General features: G+C 36.9%; 1 protein-coding gene across 1 annotated transcript; it reads right to left on the bottom strand.

The window, feature by feature from the left end:
- Positions 1–3,010: 3,010 nt before the first annotated feature.
- LOC149815619 (Core-2/I-branching beta-1,6-N-acetylglucosaminyltransferase family protein) lies at positions 3,011–15,755 on the bottom strand. Its single transcript, XM_089988795.1, has 12 exons — positions 15,517–15,755; positions 14,785–15,039; positions 13,148–13,264; positions 11,775–11,875; positions 10,966–11,037; positions 10,623–10,704; positions 10,430–10,510; positions 8,401–8,439; positions 8,076–8,141; positions 5,121–5,270; positions 4,360–4,488; positions 3,011–3,385 (listed from the first exon to the last, which is right to left on the bottom strand). Exons 2-12 carry the CDS (start codon positions 15,001–15,003, stop codon positions 3,365–3,367), a joined length of 1,077 nt encoding a protein of 358 aa, XP_089844921.1. The 5' UTR covers positions 15,004–15,039; positions 15,517–15,755; the 3' UTR covers positions 3,011–3,364.
- Positions 15,756–16,143: the final 388 nt, after the last annotated feature.

The raw sequence follows: 16,143 nt of genomic DNA, 5'->3' as shown, positions 1-16,143 counted from the left end.
AGCAGATCAGGTCATGTTGAACATGAGCGTTTTTGCTCATGCCGACATCGTGGCTGTCTGTTTGCATTTTGGATGAATGCCACGTGGTTTTGTTGACTTTTGAACTTTTTAAAATGCAAATCGGATGGCCACGATGTCGGCATGAGCAAAAACACTCATGTTCAGCATGACCTGATCTGCTTTCTGCGTCGAGCCCCCCTCGCCCACCATGGGAGAGACAGGGAGGGGAATGGGGCTCGAGTTGGAGCGGGGCAGGGTTCCTATCGAGCTTGGTAGGCCGATCAAGCTCTGCTCGTTTGTTCGGCCAAGCCTCAGAGCTCATTTATGGGACTAGCCGAGCCCAAACCGATTCCGAGCTAGCTCGGCTGTTGTGCATCCCTACTTGTTGATGCTCGAGTCCAATTTTTCTGTTTAGCTTGCATGGTTTAACTAGAAGAACACACAGCATTATAGTTCCAGTAAACTTTTTATTCATAGAAAGTAGAAACCACATTATGATTGCAATGACTTTCTATTCATAGAAAATAGAGATATAGATAAATAATAAATATGATCAAGATGATCATAGATGAATTTTATAGAGAAGACCAAATTAATAAATTACATGAATGGATATATGATTTCAAAGAGTTTCCATCAATCTATGCTGCAGCAAAGAAGATACTGAATTGATGTTGATGTATCTTGAGACCATATTCATTCAATGTATCAGTTTTAGTTTTAGTAATTTATTTATTTATTTAATCATGTATTTTTCTGATGGTTTTTATCTGCACTTTATTGAAGGTAAGATTTTGCTCAGCAGACACTGTTCGCAAGGAATACTTCACGGAGGCAACAGCACCCCTGAACTTCAGAGACTGAGTGGGTGCTGTCAGTATCATTTCCTTTTCACACTTCTATTTTAACAAGAAAATGTTGTATTGGTGAACAATACCGTGTTCAAATGGCCCACTACCTGTTTGTCGGCCTTTTGTGGCACTAAATATAAAAATGCCAGTTATTCTAGGTGAATTAACAAAATCTATGTAGGACAGATAGTACTCCTATGACACAGGATATCGGGGAATTGCTAGATTTTTTTGCATTAAAACTAGTTTTAACATGTAAAAAAAAACTCTTGAAACCCCTTTCTTGGTTATGTCATCCTGATGTGGTTCTGTAAATTTGAGATGCACCCAGTTGTTGCTCAGAAAATTGTCTCAATATCTGATCGCTGGATTTTTGCCACATGAGAAGTGAATCTTCCCAAAATCTTTGCCACGTTTTCTGTTAGTGATACTAAGACAAATCATCTTAGTTCAGCCATGCATGTACCTTCAAGCTCTGTCACAAGCCAGTGTATAGGCAACTTATAGTTTACTATCAATATCAGGTATCGGTTATATATCCACATATTGGTAAATTTACATTACGAATTATAATATAAAGTTTATAGTTGAAGTATGAAAAGATACTTGTTCCAAACTAGAAAACTACTATGTTGACAGCTTTTCCTACTTTTGATCTTATAAATAGTATGCAAAATGGTTCCCTATAGACCTATATCTATTCGGATCAGAACCAAAAAATAGAAAAAGCCGATTAAGTTATAAAGCCGAGCTCAAATATCTAGACCTAAAAATAAGATCCAAACAAAATCCATTATGTCCCATGTTAAGACTCATTAGATAAATAGATGCATTTAGCCATTAAATCAAGCATGACCTAATACTTGATTTATACAACCCAGTAGTACTGAGATCTGTGTGCAAAATTAAAATAGTTAACCAAGAATTTAGGCAACCCAAAAAGTAAGAAAGAAATAAAATTTAAAACAGATGAGGGTTTCTAAGAATCCCATATATTTTCAATCACTCAACCATTCTCAATCAAATGGGAAAATATATTAGTTAAAAGTGGTCGGGGTAGGCCTAGGAAGACATGGATGGAGGTGATAGGAAAGGATATGAATGCTTTGAACCTCACCGAGGACATGGCATTGGATAGAAATGATTGGAGGAGAAGGATTCATGTGGAAGACCCAGAATGATTTTCTTTTTTGGTTCATATCGCTGACCCCAATTGTTTTGGGATGAAGGCGTAGTTGTAGTTGTAGTTGTTGTTGTTGTTGTTGTTGTTGAGGGTTTCTAAGAATCCCATATATTTTCAATCACTCAACCATTCTCAATCAAAATCCCTGAAAAGGAATGAAACTATTGTTTATATAGATTAAAAAGAAACTTTTTCTTTTTTGGGTACAGTTTCTTTTATTAACCATGAAAAAGTTTACATGCATTTGTGAAAATTTTTGAAGCATAGGTACAATTTTTGAGCAATGCGGAGAACTTAGGTGACAATTTTTGAATTACTATTTTTTCAATAATCAATCTGGGGATACCCTCAACGGGATTAGAACCAAGACCCCTCAATTATGACATATGTGATTAGACCCGGATCCCAAGGAAAAAACTTGCAGTTTTATAGTTAGCGGCAAAAAATTGCATCCATTTGTTTTTCAAACCAATTGCCAGTGGGACGGCTATTTCCTCCTGTTAAATTAAAAAGCACCCACTTATTTTGTAAATTTGGCAACACGGCGAAATTGAAATATTTTTTTTAGTTTTATTCTGCTACCAAAGCTAAGGGACATGACACGACTTGAGCTTTGAGTTCTATTGCGATAACATTAAAGTTAACAAGTGATATGTTCATCGAGAGTCAAATTCCTAACGTCGACTTCCATCATCATGCTCAGTTGCAAAGAGTATACTTGGAGCAAGGCAGATGATAGAGATTTCGGGAAAAAAACTTAGAAAACTGTGCAGGTTGCACCAAACATCTGCTAGACTTTGTTTTGAAACTTGAAACTGCATCAAATTAAGATATTTTTTTCCTTCCCAGATTTTGTAAACTGGACTCAGGTAGCCCAATTCTTCACATCATCACTCTTTTACAGTGTTTTTGGTTGGCACTCACTACTTAGATGGGCACAAGCGCTCTCTCTCTCTCTCTAAAATTAAGCAGAGTATCATTGATGCGCTTAATTATTGAAGACCAAGATCATTATGATCACATACAACCATCTTTTCGTTTTTCCCTCGTGAAGAATTACAGATAGTCTTATTTAAAGCATATACAAAACCCTTGATGGAACTTCATTCTTAACAGAAAAACATCTTGATGTTCGCATGTTGCTCTTTATTTTGTCGAATTGTAAGAATCAGATGACATACTGTTCACTCTTCCTCCACATGTCTAGCCTTGCTGGAAGGAGCACAAGCAGCATCTGCGGTTAATACACCATGTTGTCATCAGAGTTTCTTCATGAGCATCACGTCCATGGTTAATCACGAGCAACTTTCTGAATTCTGAAGCTATGCTTTCACTGGAAACTCAATACAGACTGCAAAAGAAAATACCGAAAGGAAATAGAAAGATTAGTTTGGAAGAAAATAGAAGCAAAACTGGCTGCTAATACGAGTTATTAACATCCCAAGGAGAGTCTGGTAAACAGGTCGAGCTTGAAGTGTTCAATCTTGGCTTATTCTTGTGGCAAACCAAGCTGAGTTTGAGCACATAAGCAACCTGAGCTAAACAAGCTAAGATCGAGCAGGCTTGTTTAAAGAAAAAATACATTGTTGTAATATGTTTACAAAAATGTACATTGTTTGCAGACCAAATGTTTCAATCATTTGTTTTAAATTTACACTATATCATATTATGTAAAATATATCTAAAATACATCTATTACCACTTAACGAACTTGTACAAGCCGAACTGAGCCAAACACCTATTCTTTATGAGCCGAACATGAACTGGCTAAGCTCGTTTTCCCAGCCCTACCAAAAACTTTTCAAGTTTTTGGCAAGAGAAAAATACCAAAACACTGTCTCAGAATCAGGACTGTTGCAAATGAAACAAGTCTGGACTTGACCTTGTTAGAAAATTACAACCCTTGAATAAGATTTGACAATATGGAGGCAGCCCTATCATGAACAACCACAGAATGCCCTCTCCTGCCACTTAACCGGTTAACACCATAGTAGTTGAAGGATGGTCCAGAATCACTTTCCATACCCAAGGTAGATAATGCCGACTATGCTCACATTCTTCATGTTTGGATGAACATGTGGCAATGTTTACCATTTTCATGCCTACATCAAAATCAGTAAGCTGACCAAAGATGATTTAGCAATATCATCACTTTTGGTCCTCTAAATTATACAAGTACAAAACTAGTACTTGCAAAATGATGATAAAGGGAAGGTCATCAATTAAACATCGCTACTAGAAACATTTTGCAGCTCTCTCTCTCTCTCTCTCTCTCTCTCTCTCTCTCTCTCTCTCTCTCTCTCTCTTCCGTGGAAGAATGCTTACCGTATTAATAAGGCGGAGTGCAGCAGGTCGAGCAAACTTCCTCGCAAAAAGAAAACAAGTGGAAGGTTGGCCCTTGCTACTACACCATTCTCTTCTGTTTTCAGTTTCATAGTGGATATTATCAATTGCCTGCAAAAGTAATGACCTAAATAATTTGGAAGAAAAATCCAAAGAGGAAAACAAAAAGAAAAACATCTCAAATTACATTTAGCCTGTTCCCATTTAGCAATGGACTGGAGGAGCATAAAAGAGGCAAATATTTAAAGGCTCCAATTTTAGATCCACATTCCGTGTGCATCCAATGAAGAAGATACAAGGAGTTAAAGGATGCATTGACCTGACTATCTATCGGATTTTTCAATCTAATTATCAAGTTAGCATTTTCTTCAACTTGGACAATTTTTTACTTGGTCAGAGTTGACTGAGTCCAAAATTGGACCAAAATGGTTGAGTATGGGTTGACTGCACCTGACACCTGTTGACCTGCATCTAGCCATGTCAGGTGCAGCACCCGCACCTATGTCACACCGAATTGACACAGGTGCTTTGACCCTTTTGAAGAGTCTGCGTGACATAGCACTTAAGCCGTTACAACTTATGGTAGAGATAAAGATTTCATTAAGCCAAACCAGCTCTACTCATCCCAGTCCCACACTGCTTGTATGGCTTTATTTCCCAGAGGTAACAAAAATATGCAAACCAGATTCAAATTTATAGTTCCAGAATTTAGTTCAAGTGTTCCCAAGATGTCCTGTTTATACCTTTATCTCCTGAATAAGTTTGGGAGTAGCATCTGAAAACTTGTATGTAACTGGATGCCAGCCCCGTCTTTCGGGATCCTTTGAAGCTGAGAGATCCCATGCAGAATGTGTCAATGGTCTTCTAGTGATTTCCTCTTCGAGTCCTTTGTGCTGAAGACCAACACAAAAGGAAAATTACAATAAAATACAGAAACCATACAACAATAATAAAATGCATTTTGTTAACAGAAAAGAATACAGTGAGAATCGAGAGAATTGCAGCTTCAAGAACAAGGGGAACACTTGGATGAGATTAGAGAATCCATCTAACATACCAACCTAGTAAGGGAAGACAAGCCAAAAAGACTCCACGCTTCTCCAGTTTGTAATGTTAGAATGTGTTTAGGATTTTGGAAGATATATAACATATGCTTTTTTCCCCATAAACATCATATATCATGTTCTATAGCACACTAGAGAATATTCAGATTTCACTTTATGGTTCAAGCTCAATAGGAAAACTGAACACCTATCACAAAACATGTTTAGTTTTTCAGAAAATGTACAGAAATAATATTATGCACAATACATGTAAGACTAAAAGAAAATTAGGACACAAAGGAATTATGCAGATTTCCGATCATAAACAACATGTATATTCAAGTTAAAATTGTATAATTATATGCTGCAAGCAGAATATATCACAAAGGATATGCCTATCATATAAGTAATATGTAGTATGCCTATCAGGTGATTTATATGCAGTAAACAGATTATAACAATTAAAAGATATATTTTGTTCCATATAGATCAGAATAGAGCTGCCAACTTTCAGATACTTTTTCTGGGTTAGTTAATATCTACCAGTTCTATAGCTCCTTTTCATAGTAGTTAATATCCATCTTTTCTGTAACTCCTTGTCAACTTCGGGGGTTTTTTTATGACGAGTTACCCTCACCGAAGCGAGGAAAACCCTGGGTCGGTCCCCACAACCACCCTGCCTTACGTGGCCTGTAGCTTTCAGAGGTGGGCCACGTAAGGCAGAGTGGTTGTGGGGCCCCACCCGGGGTTTTCCTTGCTTCAGTGAGGGTTCCTCGCTATGTCACATGGGTGCGGGTGCAGGGATGCGGCACTTCCAAAAAACCCGGGTGCGGGGGTGCGGGGGTGCGGCAGGGGCAAATATATATATATATATATATATATAAAATAGAGAGAGAGAGAAGGGGGGGGTCCGGGGGTTCCCCCTGCGCGGGTGAACAAGAGGGCCACGTGGGTCCCCGTCTATGTCACATGGGTGCGGATCCCGGGACACCCCTTCGAATCTTATTTTAAAAACCCGTCTCTGGAAATAAAGTGTGATTCGGATTGGAGTTCCAATCAAAGCCAATCTGTTTGTGCCCCTAATCTGATCTGACCTGTTCACGTCCCCTCTAAAAAGTTAACTGGATCTGGATTTGAACCTCTCCCTAACTGGTTCTGAATTTTCGGTTATATTGTATCCAATTTATGTTTGGTAATCACCACGCATAACTGATTCCGATCCACTTATATCCCCAAAGCCTTGGAGACAACCAGATATCCTCAAGCCAAATTTGAATTCAAGAACTGAGACCCAATCTTATGGTCCAGACATCACTTTGAAGTTTGGACTCAAAACTCAAGTATATCCAATCTGAAGCGATGGATTGAACTGGCTAGATCTTACCTGATTGTTATAGACCCATGGGTTGGTGGAGGCCAAGATATGAACCCCAACCCAAATTCGAAACTAGTGTAGATCTTAACCAATTGCTACCCAACCGATACGGACCTGAGCATTTATTTCCTAACTCAATTCATACCGGAACCGGTAAAGACCCAACGCACTAAACCCCGACCTGACACACAATACGAGTCTGAAATTATTTTCATATCCAGAACCGAAAACTGAAGCCATTTTTATCATTTGGGTATTTTGTCTTGTCTGACCCGACCCATTTTCACCCTGGTCGTAGAAAAAATAGGAAGCAGATCAGGTCATGCTGAACATGAGCGTTTTTGCTCATGTTGACATCGTGGCCGTCTGTTTGCATTTTGGATGAATGCCACGTGGTTTTGTTGACTTTTGAGCTTTTTAAAATGCAAATCGGATAGCCAGCATGAGCAAAAACGCTCATGTTCAGCATGACCTGATGTGCTTCCGAAAAAATATGGTGTTTTCACTTTTTTATTTTTATTTTTTTTTATTTCCTTGCAAATTCAAATATTCCAAGGGATTCTGCCATGGAAAACTCTGCCCACCATGGACGCAAATCCTTCCTCAGAAACCCTACACACCGACGATTCCAGAAAATCGTCGACGGAATCCGAAAATACGGTCATCCCCAGCAGCGTCCCGGGTACGGAGGCTGTCGGAGAAAGTGCCGAGGTGTTGGGGAGAGGGATCTCGTCGATGCTGGAAACCCTAATTAGGGTTTTTGAAGATCGGTCGTAGAGGGTGGGGCGGAGACAGGATCAGCTGTCTATGAGCATCGATAGGCTCACTCGAGGTATTTTTCTGTTTTCGATCCTTCTCCTTTTCTTTGGCGTGTTTTCGTCCAACCCCATTCCTGTTTCGTTTCGCCTTTTGAGATTTCCCTTTACTCGGGTTTATGCGATTGAGGGTTTTTCTGCGATTTGGTTCCGCAATTTAGGGTTTTGAATTTCTTTGCTCAGTTTTAAAAAAATGGGAAAAAATAAACCAAAATGACCCTGGGTGCATTGACCGCACCCAGGGTTGGGTTGACCGCACCGGGTGCCGCACCTGCGTCGCATCGGGTGCGGCACCTGTCTGGCCGAATCCCTGTGACATAGGTTCCTCGTCATCCAAAAAAACAGAATGCATGCACATACATTGAGCATGTCAATATAATTAAAAAATGCATATATTTTAAATTTTGCAACCTAATTCCTGGAAAATATAAACCAGAGCAACCGAGAATTCTAGACAGAACTTACTGCCAGAAGTGTCTGCACATAGTGTTCGTCCGGTATGCAGTTATGCTCTTTGGATGCATCTGCAGGCTAGAAAAGGAACTTCATTTTATCAGAATACAAACCTAAAGGATGGAAACTCTCTCTCTCTCTCTCTCTCTCTCTCTCTCTCTCTCTCTCTCTCTCTCTCTCTCTCCAGATACACACACTCATATATATATACACGTGTGTGTACATACTACATATAGATGTGCAATGCACAAGGAAATACATAAAGAAAATCAAACATGGAATATTAAGTGTCAAATTACCCATAATTCATGAAGCAGCTTCAAAGAAAACTACTTACAAAGGGTTTATCCCTCCAAAACTCTGGAAGTGACCTTCGCTGCATATGTTTGAACAATTCAGAATATCAAGTTATGAAATAAGGCAGTAAGTTCTCACAAAAAGAAACAGTTAAAAAAATCATTAAAGAAGCTGCAGACTTGATTAATTTTCACATTAATGTTATGGAAAGATCATTGAGAATTTTAATCCTCCCACTGCTAATCATCCCATCCCCCACTAAAAGAAGAAAGGAGAAAAAAGAGAATTTTGCACTGTCAGATCAGACCAGTGTAACATTTACTACATAACATTTTTTAGAGATGAGAATGTGATTTGGATTTAAGCACATGCTCACTAAATAGGTGCACACTGCATTGTGAATAGTTCTAAGATATAGTGTGTGTGTGTATGTTGATACTTAGTTACTTATTATTCAGCCATATGTAGAAATTTTAAATGTGAAGATACATAAGAACAAATTGCAACCATTCAAATAAATGATTAAGTGCCATTGTATAGCCCTTATTGCTGCTATCTTAGTAAAGAAAAGAAGATATCTGATACAAGCTCACCTATTTATGCTATTCTCGGCATTCCAGCATCTGAATTAACTTAATCAGTTCACACAGTTTATGATTTCTCTTTGTTCCAGCATCTGAGTTCACTTAATCAGTTCATCCAGATTAGTTTGGATGAAAAAAAAAATGAGCCAAAAAGTTTCTGACTTGGAGGCTAACTATAATGTCATGTAACTGGTGGAAGCAACAATAATATGTTTAGTTATTTACACAGTTAAGGGCCCAATGGAAGTGCAGAATACCACATCGCCATATTTAGTGATAGTTTGGCACTGGTTTGTGCAACTTATTTTCTTATTCTACAGGCAAGACATGAAATTTTGTCTTACCATGCAGCTGCTGTATTATGGCAGAGAAGAGTGGGTCAAAAATCAAACAAATGTGGATTTTTGGTGAACCAATCTGCATTAAGATGTTAAATCAGTGTGCAATATGAGACTGTAACCAAGCAAAAGAAGAACTGTATATTTTTATTAGTTAATTCAATGCAGTGGAACTAGGAAACACCATGAATTGGTGATGAGCAGACATACAAAATGCAGTATTGCAGTCAAATGATGAAATTGTAACATGACCAATGCTAAGCTTATCATATAAAGAATCTGCAATGAGGGCACAAACTTAAGGTGGACTGGCGGAGTCACGTGGCAACATCATTGCAGAATGCACAATGCACAGAGGCTTAGAACTGAAGAGCATTATTGACCATGTTGAACATCTTCATGATTGCCTGTGTCCATATATGCAATTTGAATTAGTACTTGATTCATTTATGGGGAGTAGTTTCAATGTGAAATTTGCAGGCAAGTTGTTAGTGGGTTCTTCTAAAATGTTATAGCAGAAATCCCTTTTTGTTTTTCTTCTCCTTTTCTCAAGCAGCTGGGCAATTTTTCATAACAGATGACTGATGCAATTGCATACACTGTTCTTCCAGTCTATCAGCCAAGAAAGCACCTCATGAAAGCCAAAAAGGAAATAGCTAAGTCCACATAAAAAGGCTAAACACTTTCCTGTCACATGGAATAGATGAACTTTTTAATTTAGCAGGCACTCAAAATGTTGGACAAAGTATTTTACACAACAAGTGCACCATATCAGAGCATTTACATTCGTTGTGCATTAACATCCCTATGCACGCTTGCATTGAAATGATGTCTTTATAAATATTTGTATTTATATGTGGCTCCGGTGAAGACACATAAGACTTTTCTCCAAAAATCTTATATTAGTTAATAATGTACGAAGTCAAGCTATGTGAAATACAAAACTAGAGAAGCATCAGAAACACTAGAAACTTGATTTATATATCCTTGATAAGTCATGCAAATAGGCAATGAGCAAAGAAGTGAAAGCTAATAACTGCCTTAAACTATGCTATTTTTCGATGTGGATCAACCAATACAAACCTTGCAACAAGTTATAACTACATCAAGCTATAGTGTTTATTGATCCTGATGAAACTATTCAAACCTTGCAATGCTGTTGGAAAACTGGGAAAACTACATCATCTTCAACTATAACCTCTGTGTGCTTTCTGATTAGAACAGTCCACTGAAATAACAAAAGGAGACAAATGATCTAAGAAAGGATAAATAATCACAACAGAATATTAAGGAAAAACTGGAAGGAAGTTGGATAAAACAAACAGGCTGAGTAGCCTTACCTGTGATCCCTTCCTCCAACTAGTAACAGGAATTATTGGATGCATTTTTGGATTATAACGACCTCCCTTTGTATCAGCAAAGCTGTTTGAAGAGCAAAAGGATTATTTAGAGTGGTTGTGCTTCAAGTCAGAGTCTAAATTTGCTTCATTAAAAGAAAAGCAATATATCTGTATTTTCTATTTAAAATCTATAATAACTAGAAGCAAAAAGAAAATTCAGAGCATCTCCAAAAGGGCAGCAAACAAGAATGAGAAAAAATAAGACAATAATTCGAGCATGGAAACTTACACCTCAACCCACATAAAAAGGAAAAAAATTGAAACAAAGAAGAATGTAGCCTACCTATCAATGAAACTTGTTGATGAAGACATTATGTAGTCATATATGTAGCTGAAGTTGTACAAGGGAATACAACTGCCAATACATAAAACAAAAACATAAGCAGCACAAACATGATGATTAAACAACAAAAATAAAATGCAATCATGCACTTGATTTTCTATAAAAACCAAATTTTGCTATTATTAAGAAATGATATTAGAGGCTAGACTAAGTAAATAATTTTTTCCAAAATGTTAGAAGTGCCAACAAAGTTTTAAATTTTTTATTGTAAGAAAATGACAAAAAGAGCCTATTATGTGTAGCCATAGGTTTTGAAATGGAAAGCAAGAAAAAAACGACCTGAATAAGCAAACTTTGGCACTAAAAAAAATAAATGTTGAAGGGCACGAGAAGAAATGAGAAAATGAAATGAAAGAACATTTGTTGAATCTGTAAAAAACATAAGGTTATGATTCAAGTTTCAATCAAGAGAGATCAGACAATGTTGTTGTATCAGCAGGCTGATATCATCCTGATGACTTCAATGATCAGGTTTACCTCACCAAGTATTTATCTTTTCTCTTGCTCAATCATCAAATTCAAAAGTTGGATGATTTTTCTTTCTCTTTTCTTGTTTTTCTGAATAAGGGAAATACCGAAAATACAATCCGCTTCAAAACTAATTTTTGTTGGTCAATAAAAATAGAAAGTAGATAAAGAGAAAAGAGGAGTAAACCCCTAAACGTCTTAAGATTAACTACCACATAAATATTATGTCCACATAAATGTTATGTCCACACAAATGCAGTACATAATACAGAGAAACCCACCTATCCGACAGAAAGACAAATCTTTGATTTAGGGGATCCTTCAGGGCATGCTGAAGCAAAAGACGTTCAGCTTGAATCATGCTAGCCTCCCCCCAGTCTACCTGAAATTATGGACAAAAAAAATAAGTCAAAAACATCAAGGATCATAAGCATCAGATAATTATCTTTTCCTATTTCAGCAGCATTCATGAACGACTATATCAACTAACAGTGCCGGGGTTCTAGCAAGATTACTGAACACTGAAGCAGTACACAAATTCTTAAAAAAGTATATAATATGAGCAAAATAAAATGGTAAAATTATGAGTAAGGAAAAAGTGGCACAAAGACACTGATGGTAACAAGAAAAACAACATGCTGACCAGCTTTATCATTTTCTTTTCTTAATAACTATGTGTGAGAAAAACTAGTCAAAATCAGTGTTGTAAGTATTGTACCGTATCGCACTTTGGACCTAATCGATACGATACACACCCATATCGAGATACGGTTGTGTATCGTACCTGTATCAGGTGTAACGTACGATACACCCCTTGTATTGTACAATACACCCCAATACAAGGTGTATCTTATGATACACAATTAGTGCATTTTATGTTGCACTTAATTTGTTTTTTTTTAAATTATATAAGAAGACTCCTTAAGGTGAGTTTGTGTTCACTCCTAAAGAACTTGAGAGTGATTTAGGGCTTGATTTCTTGCAAGAAGAAGAAGAAGTCTTCATTTTTGTTTGAACTTAAAAAAAAATGGTTATGTAAAATTTTTAAGTATTGAGAAGCACTTGGGGAATTTTTTTTTTTTTTGTAGACATGCCATGTTATGGATCTTATGACTTGTGAGCTTAGTGTTGTTTATTATTTCACAATTTACATTTTTCTTATGAGATATGCAGGCCATTCATAGCAGCTCATGGAGACATAAATGCTTCATATGTGATTTTATGGTTGTATTTTGTGCAATTCATCACTGTTTTATATGATATGATTTTTTTAGAATTTTTGCTAATTTTTTCTGATTTTTATTGATTTTTCTTGATTTTTGGGGATTTTTTTTTTAAATATTAAAATTTTATGATTCGTTTACGATACTTACAACCTTGGTCAAAAGTCAAAACAGTATCTCTCATTCTCAACCAAATAGAGAGCTGTGAAAATAGCCCTGACAGAAGAAGACTGGCTGATTTACACGACATTTTGAAAAGGTAAAGTGCTTATCATAGTCACTACAAGTTCTTACTGAGGAGAGGAAAGACAAAAACGTGTAGCGGCAATGACATAAAACAATTCTCAGAATGCTTGCATTAAAGGAAAAAACACTATTGGCTCCAAGTTAAAATTTTGTTTATCAGGCATACTTGTTTGATGGCTACAAACCTGTATACTGTCACTGAGTTGGCGACCGTGAAAATAGGCACACTTTGTTGTTGCCTTGCTAAACACAAACCCTGGCCTTGAATGAACGGAAATTGAAAATATAGGCTCTTTTGTACCCTACCACATAGGGGGAGAAAAGGTCAATTTGATTATTTTAATGCTTTCATGCTTCATAGAGTAAATGTTACGATAAAGAAAACTCCTCTTCATGTTTACAACTCTTTTAAACTAAAAACCAACACATCCAACATGTTACATAACCAAACAAGTTAAACAACAATAAAATTCTCTAATTATATCACTGCTATGTGAGTTTTCTAGGAAACAAAATTACAACAAACATCTTTACCTAAACTAATAATCAACTGTGCAGAAAATAATAAATATGCATAGGTATATGATTTAATTGACAAATAAGACAACAGCTTAAATCATCTCTCCATCTACATGAAAAAGAAGCCTCCATGATTTGCTAGAGAAAATAGTTATTGTTACCGAAACATGAGGTAATTCCAATTCTAGAGCCGCTCAATCAAGGAATTGATGCATCATGCACGTAAAAAATCAAAAGCACCTCTTTAGTTACCCTGAAACCAAGAAAACTTGACAAATTCTTTTTATAAGAATTTACAGTCTTTGAAGTATGTTTAATCCTTGGTGAGTTGTACTTCTTACCACCCCAAAGATCTGTATGCTATTCGTTTCATAGCACAAATCCATGCACTTCCTACAACTTTCTTCGCTGATAGATTTAATAATTCATTTTCTCAAAATAAAAGTGGTGGGACAGGCAACACATTTTAGACGAAGAGTGGTTGGACAGATCATGAGCAACAACGTGACCTGTATAAAGTCTCTTTTCTTTAACAATGGGCAATTATATCTCGAAAATCAGCATGCAATGAATTTCTCCCAACATAAGGGATATCAGAAGAGGAGTAACAAAGCATACAACCATGGGAGGTAACCTTCTTCGTTTGCCCTGATATGCATTCAGTACTAGTCCATGAGTAACGTCAATCACTGACAATATAGGAAAAATAACTCTACAATTGTTTTCAATGGTCTGTTACTGGGACATGGATGTAATCCTTTTGATCAGAAGTATCTTTTACAAAATTGTTTTATCTAATCATATGCCCTTAGATTGTATTATGTGCAGTTCAATGACCTCTTGCATGACTAAACTTCATGTTCAGAGGAGTTAGACCCTTCTAGACCTCTCCCTGGTGAGGTACAAAAAAAATGTAACCAATGACTCTAGAGCTTGATTAGCAATATGAAATCACACACATGGTCCCTTATTAAGTTGCTGCAATTCCAAATATTTGGACAGGCTGAGTTCACTCATATCTGACGGATGCATTCGGAGATTCTTTTTCTGTTCATCCATGTACTACATCATGCTTAGCTTTTGAACACACTCAAAACCTAGCCTTTTTCAAATCTTTTCAGTTACAAAAATAAACATGAACACAAGACTGAAAACTTTGAATTATAGGTCGCGCACTTATATGTTAAACCATTGGGAGGACAAGAATGGATCTACTCAGCAACATTTTCAAGTGAAGACTTTAAAGTCATGGAATTTAATGATTAAGATTATTATACAAAACTGAAGGAAAGAAACAAACCACCTGAAAAAACTCATCCCAGACAAGATCCAAAGGAAGCCGATTCCGTGCTATAAAAAGGAATGCAATCTTGGGCTTCCGAGATAACAAATTATGGAGCTTAATGTGGCTATGCCACATCTGCATCAGCACAAAGCTTCCAAAACAGCAACTGATTAGCAGCAAAGCAAGAACTTTGTACTTCCATCGGTTTTGTGGCTTTTGGTGAGTTCTTCTTTTCATTCTCTTGTAGGACGAGTTACATCCCACGGATAAACCCTAGCAGAAAAAAATCCACATAATGCATCAATTTTGATGAGGTAACAAAGCGGGATTTTGAAGAAAATGGTCGAGGAAAAGAGTATTCTTTTGTTTAGTTTGGTCAAATTACAAAATGGAGAGTTAGTATTTTAAAATATTGAGAATTTGACGCTGTTTTTTTGGTTTCGACGTTTTTCTGATTTCGATGAAGGTGTAAACGGGGATTTTGAAAGAAAATGGCCGACGAAGAAGAGTATCATTTTTATTCAATTTGATCAAATTATTGAATGGAGTAAAAAAAAACGAATAAACACGAACTCATCAAAATATAGAAAATATCGTCAAATAACATGATTGAGTCTCTAATTCAGCGTTTTTCAGACTCCTTCTGTCAAAAAACACGAAAAGAAATATATCGATCGTTCCGAACACGCATAAAAAACACGCAGTGCATCAATTTCACGATCAGTTATTTGGGAACAAAGAAAATCTTACAATTCTGAGCTCTATTCTCCTCGAAGAACACGATCCTCTTCACCGTTTCGGCTCTCAAAGGCATGATTTTTCCCAAACCGATCGTGATCTTAAGAAGAAGGAGAGCGTGCGATCGCGAACACTCGGCAACGAAGGAAATCTCGATCTGGAGGGATCAAGTTGCTGAAAGTCAGTCCAGGAGAGGGCAAAAATGAGATGCCGCGAATTCGATTTTTTTTTTCCAATTTATATCTGGAACAGAAGAAACAGAATCCGGAGCGAGTCTGGTTTTCTAGTTGCTCATAACCCAAACTAATGGATGATATTACTAAAGTACCCTCACTATTAATGAAACTAACTACAACATCTTGCTCTCAAATAATATTGTAAATCGATAGAATAAGGACGTTTTTGTAGTTCATGGAAATTAAAGGGGCAAATATTTTGTTTGAAAGGAAAAGCCTTCCGTTTCACCAACCCGGGAAAGAAAGGCGTCAGATTCAAAGGGCTCTTTGAGTGTAAGAGCTAACGTGCTCATCCAGCTGGAACATATATTACCTTTCACGCAATTCTCATGAGAAAGAGACGACCTATGACAATTAAGGGTGTCAAGGAGTCGGGTTTGGTTCAGACCCAGGTGAAATCAGA

The sequence above is a fragment of the Nuphar pumila genome, chromosome 15 (genome assembly GCF_984573655.1).
Source record: "Nuphar pumila chromosome 15, dmNupPumi1.hap1.1, whole genome shotgun sequence".
Classification (NCBI taxonomy): Eukaryota; Viridiplantae; Streptophyta; class Magnoliopsida; order Nymphaeales; family Nymphaeaceae; genus Nuphar; species Nuphar pumila.
This window is presented reverse-complemented; position numbering and strand designations above follow the sequence as displayed.

Bases quoted from the DNA above. Each gene is read 5' to 3' on its own strand.
- LOC149815619 (XM_089988795.1), bottom strand. From the start codon at position 15,003: ATGAAAAGAAGAACTCACCAAAAGCCACAAAACCGATGGAAGTACAAA. The intron at 5,271-8,075 runs GTAAGTTCTGTC...GTTGGTCTTCAG, and splicing joins ATGTGCAGACACTTCTGGCA to CACAAAGGACTCGAAGAGGA. The intron at 4,489-5,120 runs GTATAAACAGGA...TTACTTTTGCAG, and splicing joins AACTTATTCAGGAGATAAAG to GCAATTGATAATATCCACTA.